The sequence below is a fragment of the Trifolium pratense genome, linkage group LG2 (genome assembly GCF_020283565.1).
Source record: "Trifolium pratense cultivar HEN17-A07 linkage group LG2, ARS_RC_1.1, whole genome shotgun sequence".
Taxonomy (NCBI): Eukaryota; Viridiplantae; Streptophyta; class Magnoliopsida; order Fabales; family Fabaceae; genus Trifolium; species Trifolium pratense.
This window is the reverse complement of record NC_060060.1, coordinates 19,110,028-19,118,227: the sequence shown is the minus strand read 5'-3', so window position 1 is coordinate 19,118,227 and position 8,200 is coordinate 19,110,028. Positions and strand designations below refer to the sequence as shown.

Genomic DNA, 8,200 nt, shown 5'->3' with positions numbered 1-8,200 from the left:
AAAAAAAAATGTTACATATTTCTGACATAAATTGTCTAGAAATGTCATTTTAGATTGCACATAATTTGTTCTTTTTTTATATGTGTACTTTTATTATTGAACTCGTGTCGAGTGGCATGGAAGTTTTTTCCGCTATTTTTTCAGGCTAACAATTTTTCAAAAAGGAAAAATGTGACAGTAACAATTTAACAATTTCACTGTACAATGTACAAAATCCATTGAACCAAAATTATATTGGTATTAGTTTGCAATTTGAGTTGATTGTTTGGTTTGCCATTCCTCAAGGAAGGAACGTAGTGTGTAATTTGGTGTAAGCAATGTGTGTTTCAGCCTTAAATTTTGATGTATCATGTCCTGAATGCAACCATTGTTCTATTGCTTGAAGCTCATAGGAAAATCCATCTGCTGCCACATGTGGATTTTTCATCACCTCCTTTAGAGCTTTTAGATTGAATTTTGATCAAATAAATAATATACTTTAATAAGATTGAATGACTGAGATTAACCTGCAATCAAATAGTGACCACAGGGAATCAATTTCCTACTACCTACCATACTATCCATTACTCAAAAGACTCATGATGGATGTTAACCGGTTGGTAACTCTTTCACTGAATTTAGAATTAGCAAAATTTTCTAGTCCACTCATATATGATCTTTTTTGATATTCCACTCATATATGATCTATGTTCAGCAAAGACCAAGAAATTTACTTTACATTAGTACAACATAAATTAGATGCAATAGCATGTTATAACTCAAGAAAATTAAGATATTTGAAAAATTGAAAAATCAATGGAAACATAACAACCTAAGCAAAAATATTCACCACGTGTGTTTATCTTTCCTTGTCCAGCACAAGGCGGCCGTGTAAACCCAATGTTAAAGCTAGTTGAACTTCTTGCAATTCATAATCTCCACACAACTTTCCTCAATACAAAATACATCCGCAACCGACTCATTCAATTCAATTATGATATTCAAGCTCTTTTGGAATGTTATCCTAAGCTTCAATTCAAGACTATCTCTGATTTTCATGATGATGAGGAGGAACATCCTGGATTTGGAGAAAAGATAGGTGATGTAGTTGTGGCATTGACTTTGTATGGTAAACCATATTGTACGCACAACAATCACTTAAAGCAAATGCATTGATCCTCAACACATTTGAGGATCTAGAAGCTCAATCCTCTCTCAAATTCGTCTCCACTTCCTCAAACTCAACGTCTACCACTACAACATTTTGGCTCTATCGCAACGCTTAATACAAGACGCTTAGTATAAGATGACCCAACCCAATAAAATACAAGACTTATTTAAAATAAATTTAGTTTTTTTTCTTCTATTCATTCATACAATCGGTGCCAAATTTTGGATTACTTGTTGACACTTTACTCTTTTATTGTCGTTCTTGCTTCTTTTTGTCTCTCCGGTCTTCATACTCGTTCTTCTTCTTCACTGAATTTCTAGTGTAACTTACTTTTTTATTTTATTACTTGAATCAACATCACATACGACGTGGTTTACATTATTTCCCAGTTCATTACCTTAAACATATAGTCAAATATTTTCTTGATGATTAGAGTGACTACATACATGTTTATAAGTATATAATCAATGGACTTATGGCATACTTCCTTAATGATTTTATCTCATAAGCTACATACATGTTTTTCGTAACAACACAAGTGTCAACATAAAAAATAAAATAAAAAACAAACAAAAACTTTTTGTTTGACAGGCCGGCCCGCCAACTCGATTGTCCGCCATTAAACGGGTCGGTCTGTGATTTTAGACTCGGCCACCTAAGTTGGCTCGGCTCGTACCGCTTTTAGACGGACTTAAGCGGGCCGAGCCTAAACGGGGCGGGCTTGCCCGCTTTGCCACCCCTAGTTGCGGTAGTATATTGATTTTTCGCCAGTTTTATATATAGGTGGAAAACCATTCTCAAATATAAAAAGAGAACAGTTTTCTATCTATCCTCTAAAAAACGGTTAAAAACCGCTTTATAGAAATTTTTATTTTTATAATAAAATTATGAGTCGGAATCCATTAACACCGGATGTTAAATTTTATTTTGACACCAAATCCTGTACATTTATTCTATTTGATCTAATCGCCAAGTTTAATCTCATAACTAATAAAAAAATATCAACTCTAGACAATTAAATTCCTTCTTCTTTTTTTTTTGTAGAGAAATTAAATTCCTTCTTTATAATCCCCCCAAAAAAAAATCCCCCCTTTATGGAAGGTATTTTTTTGGTAGAGATTTATGGAAGGTTTCTATTATTATTTTTTTACGGAAATAAAGGGGAATTTAATTAATTGTCTATGATTTGAATTTTTTTTTTATAAGTTATGAGATTAAATTTTAGATCAAATAGAATAAATGACAGAATTTGATGTTAAAATAAAATTTGACACCTAGTCTCAACGAATCCCAACTTTAAAATTATACAAGTAATTCGTTCTTTTAAATTGGATGAAATACAAATAGAACCGTTCTCATTGGTTACAAGCTTATTTTTTGGTGAAATTTTGAAAATAAAATTCTAATTTCCGTAAAAAAACAAATACCTAGAGAGGACTTAAATTTCATTCTCCAAAAGCACGAACACTTTAGTCATAAGTCATAACCCAAATTTCATCCTGAAATCAATTTATGCCCCAAATTTCTTCTTCTTCTTCTTCTTCTTCTCAAAATCGATTCTCCTCAAACGAATCCCTTCATCCCCAACTCTGAGATTGATTCTCATAAATTTAGGGATGGCAATGGGTAGGATACTATAGTACCCATAACAACCTTTGTACCCGTCCCCATACCATATGGGTACCTAGGTACCCATACCCGTACCCGTTACCCGCAATTTTACTAAAAATAAATCGATCAATTATAAAATATCATATTGTTTTAATATAATTAATTATTTTTTAAAAGATTTTAATGTTGATTCATCAAAATTATAAACAAAAATTTTACTAACTTCATGTTAAAGTTCATTTCTTTGTTGACATATTCATGTTGTGTTTGTATTATGTTATAAATAAAATAAAATTATTAAAAATGTGTAATAATTTAATAGTGTTTTATTTTTTAAAATTGATATACATATGTAATTATATAATAATATATATAAAATAAATAAATATATATTATGCGCTATGCGGGTATGGGGTGGGTACTAAGGTACTCGTACCCGCACCCATATCCGTTCATTTTTGCGGGTAATTACTCATGCCCGTGCCCGTACCCAAAATGCGAGTTTTTACCCTATTCGTTATGGGTATTTTTTGCGGGAGCACATTGGGTATGAGTCAAATTGCCATCCCTATCCAAAGAAACATGAACTATTCGTCTTGTCAAAACGCACGCTAGGCTCACTCAAAGAGAACAGGATTCTCGCAAGGTACTCACTCTTCATTATTTGTTTTCATTTTTCTCTCTGTTTTTTTTTCTTCTTATTTTGCTTCTTCCATATGAGTCGTGTGTATTATGTTTTTTTACACCGGAATGTATATAAACTAAAACGAGAAGACTTTGTACCGTGAAAACCAGAAGCGGGAAATTATAATCTTTTAAAATCTTTTAAAATCTTCAAGATATAATCCCACAAAATCAATTAAAATCTTCAAGATAATCCCACAAAATCTTTTAAAATCTTCAAGATATATTTTTTTTTTTTTGTTAAAATTGTCTTTAGAAATCACCAATCCAATACATCCCCTTATATTCCAAAAACAAAAACTCCTAAAAAAAAAACATAGCAGCACTGCTTTTGCTTTTAACCTTCATCCTTCGAAAGCAAACCGCCGTCTGCCAAACCGCCGTCTGCCAAACCGCCGTCGCCGCCTTCTGCTTTTGCTTCTTCGCCTTGTTCCGTCTTCTCCGCCTTCTATTTCTGTTTCAATCGGTGAGTGTCTTCTTCTCTGTTTCAACCGATGTTTCAATCGGTGGAAAGATATTTATTTTCTGCTTCTAACCTGATTCATCGTTTCTGTTTCTTCAACTCCTAATTTCAGCTTCTCTTTCTTCAAATTTGAACTTCTGTTTCTATAAATTTTTATTTATCAAAATAATATAATATAATTTCTGCTTATAATTTCTTCAAATTTGATTCATCATATGTGTCTGTTTTCATGTTTGAATATAGTATTGATGAATCATGAACTTGTGTTCTCTGTACGCCATTAGTATTTTTCACAAAAACTGTCTCGACGAGGGATCGATGAGTTGACTGTGTTTGTGTTTGTGTTTGATTATGCAGAGTTGTAAGTTATGGATTTAGATAAGTACATTAATAAATATCCTAATGTTTCAAGAGGAGAGCTCGAGAAGTTGAGCGCTTGTCATTTTAATACGGACAGCGGGAGTCACTGAGCGAGTCAATGTTCGAGTCTTTTGTTAGGGGATGCCATGAGGAAAAGGAAAGAGAGAAGAAAAATGGGAGAGCAGCTCTTCGAACACGGCCTTTAGTACAAGTGTTATCGGTGGCTGTGCAACCAAAAAGGAGTCCACTTCGTATTTACGGGGAGATTTGTGGTGAAGTTTATGATTCTGGAGCGAAGCAGGTCCATGAACTTTATAAACGTCAGCCTGATGCTGCTGAAATAGTTGGGACGAACACCGAGTTAAGTTTAATCGGTCAAGATTTCTCAAGTTTCCCTCCACGTACACTTACACCATTAAGTTGGATAAATGTGGAGTTGTACGATGGAAATAATCATACATTTGCAAAGCAGCGCTTTTGTTTGGATGAGGACCAATTTGAAAATGATTATGAAGAGGTCAAATGTAGGGAAATTTCTTGTATTCAAGGCAATATTACTTTTAAGTACATCATAATTCCATTTGGTGTTCAGTGCCGCATAAGTTTCAAGATTCTTGATAGACACTTAGTAAATGACCACATTGATGTCAACGGAAAAATTGTCGTTCGCTATGGCAATACATATGGAAATTGTATTGACGAAGAGTGTGTCATATTTGATAAGCAAAATTTTGATTTTGAACGAGTCGGATTTCAAAGTAAGGCAAGATTTTTAAAGATCCCTAGATGTTGGTTGGCTACACCTGCATACGCTCCTTTTATTGTCACTCTAGATTTATCAGAATTTGGAACAAGTAGAAAGATTCTTAATGAGACCATAGAGTTACTAGAGGGATCAACGTCTGCAAATTCATTCTTTCAAGAAGAGATGGGTCTCCTTATTATGGTTGAGGCCGAATGGTTTGAACCTGACCCTTATGGCGTATGTAAGGTATTTAATTTATTTTTTTAGTCGTCATTGTAGTTTTGTTCTATTTGTTACTATTCCATTCGTTTCAAGTCACATCAGTCACAAGTTTTGTGTTATATTGTCTTTTAACAGTCACCTAGCTTACTAGAAATCTCCGCAAAAGACATGGAAGAGTTGGATACCGATGGAGAAGATGAGGTTTATTCTCTTTTTTTTTTTTTGTACTTTTCTTTCTAATTTATTTTTCTGTCATGTTTTTGGAGCTCATATAGGTTCTTTTTACTTATTTCAGTCTTCTGATGAAGAATCTGATGATGATTTGCCATCCAACTTTGTGCTTTCAGGGTATGTAACTCTTGTGTGTGTATATATATATATATATATATATATATATATATATATATATATATATATATATATATATATATATATATATATATATATTTGCCTAAAAGTTTTTAAATGCTCTTTGTTGTTCGATCAAAGTGTGTTGTCTTAGTTTTTCTTAGGTTGAGTCTTTTGCAATTTTAGAGATCCATCTTGTGAGAAAAGTCTATTGGTTTATAAGAATTTCAGAAAAATTGGTAGTCTTTTAGTGTATGTATTTAATTATGGTATAAAAAATTAATTAAGCAAAATAGACAAACAGATTCATGCTTTTACAACAACTTCTATACTCCGTATTGTGTTAAGCTTGAGCTTGTTTTTATTGTAGATTTGTGGTGGATTTGATTGAGTTTAGATCATTTATTTTTGAGATTGGTATATTTTAAGTTAATTTTTGCTCGAAAATTCTTATTAGGAATCTAAAACCTCATTGCACATGGCCATCTCCTGCTGTGGAGATATTCTCAGTCTTCATTGGTCGTGAAAAGTCCAAGGCTATACAAATCCATGGTTCTTTTGAAGTTTTAATCGATGATGAAGTAAAGTATTACATATTCAAAAGAGAGGAAAGAGATGCTCTAAGGTTACAAGAACATGTGAATACCGCACCTATCCTAGATGGCTCTCGACTTTTTGAGAATTTCAGTTCTTTAGGAATGAAATTTGATATAAAGGACGTTGATGGTCGTTTAGCCATCAAAGGGTTTGTTGATTTTGATGCTAGGGTTCTTAGTTCTAATTTTTATCACGAGAAACAGCTATGTTCTTCTATTCTTGGTCAAAATGGATTCGCAGCTGTGCATTATTCCATCTTCTCTGAAGCTGTTTTGGCTAACATTAAGGTTTACTTAAACCTCAAAAGGGGAGGTGTTGATGTGTATCCTGAGGTGGTCTCTGGGAGTCTCATAACCCAATATAGTTGTTATGACTATTCAACACGATATAACAAAGATTATTATCGGATCGTGTTGTTTAAGAGTGATGAAGATTCGGTTCAAATAAGTTCTAATGGGACAATACCACTTTCTAGGAGCATGGTTGTTGTGCCAACATATTCCTCTCTTGTTGTCGATGTGAACCTTTCATTTGGAGACTCCTCCGGCCAGATGCTATCATGTGCTGAAATCATGAGATTTAAGATTAATGAAGGTAGAAAAACCATAGAAACAACTGATTATTCTCTTTGCATGGAGTTAGGTTGGTGTGAGATTAAGTAATATGGCAATGACATGAGACATTAGGGCGATGAATATTAGCGTGGATGGTCCTTCATGATAGAGTGCCAACTAGAGAGAATTTAATCCGGCATGGTGTTATCCGAGTAGATGAAGAACATCGCTGTGTTTTCTATGGTGAAGGGGCAGAGACTGTGACACATTTGTTGAATTTTTTTTAATACATACTGCATTACTGCACTTGTAAAAATCCATAAGTAGTTACAAAAAATATGATGTTCAATTAGCTCTTAATCCATTTAAGAGATAACACTTTAATACAGTTAAAGTGAGCTTATTAACAAAAATGTATGTAAATATTGATTCAAATTGCAATGAAAGGATTCTCATTTCTCAATCCTCCCCATTCTTTCTTTGTTTGCACCAAATGTACCTTATATGCTTGCTGTCTTATCTTTTGTGGGCCACTGTTATTGTCATTTATATCACAGAATGTAGGGATGGATGTAAAGTATAACTGAACTGAAGTTGTATTTTGACTTACTATCTGGCATATATATGAATGTGATAACATTTCAAAGTAAAACTCTCCAGCGGTGGATCCCTGTGTCATCCCAACAAAGGTATGGTAGCTCAATTGTTGAAGTCTACAGAATAGTTGAGGAGGTAAGCGTATCTTTTCCCATGTCATGAACTCCATGCCCAATATAGAATATAGATGCATACATCATCTGTGGACCATGTTTTAATCTTTCTTGATGGATCCATGTTTGAAGCACCAGATGTCTTGAAATTGAAGAATTTCTTTGGGTGGTCCTGTTCTACATCAGGGTGAAGAACTCTGGGTCTATTTACATTAACTTAGCTTGATTATTTAAGTTTAGTCTAAAAGGTCAGACGGTGCGAATTGCTATGCAGTTATTACCAGAAGGAAAACATTCAATCGAATCTACTTAAACCTGTAGGCCCCCTTCAGGGATGATTATTTCACTTGTTTTAGTCACAAATTGATTGTTTCACAAATTACCACTATCTTTTGTTAGGTAGGCACTGCAGCTGCAGTGTTCACGTAACACACTTCTATAGTGTGTCAATAATGGGTTTGATATCCTTAAATGAATTAATTCGATGCTAATAGATTCTTCATACCCTATAATGCATTTTCTAGGGATCTTGGTCAGTTGAAATATTTTCTAGGGATTGAGGTAGCTCATTCTAAGGTTGGAATTACTATCTGTCAAAGAAAATATTGCCTAGATTTACTTCATGACACAGGGTTACTTGGAGCAAAACCAGCTAAAACACCACTTGACAATTCACTCAAGCTTCATCAAGATACAGCAAAACCTTATGAAGATATAGCTGGATACAGAAGATTGGTTGGCAAACTGTTGTATCTT

The 8,200-nt window shown here is 33.7% G+C and overlaps 1 protein-coding gene across 1 annotated transcript; it reads left to right on the top strand.

The window, feature by feature from the left end:
• The first annotated feature begins 3,738 nt into the window (after positions 1-3,738).
• On the top strand, positions 3,739-7,197 carry LOC123903849. Its single transcript, XM_045953510.1, has 5 exons — positions 3,739-3,911; positions 4,266-5,259; positions 5,371-5,436; positions 5,531-5,583; positions 6,041-7,197. Exons 2-5 carry the CDS (start codon positions 4,387-4,389, stop codon positions 6,840-6,842), a joined length of 1,794 nt encoding a protein of 597 aa, XP_045809466.1. The 5' UTR covers positions 3,739-3,911; positions 4,266-4,386; the 3' UTR covers positions 6,843-7,197.
• Positions 7,198-8,200: the final 1,003 nt, after the last annotated feature.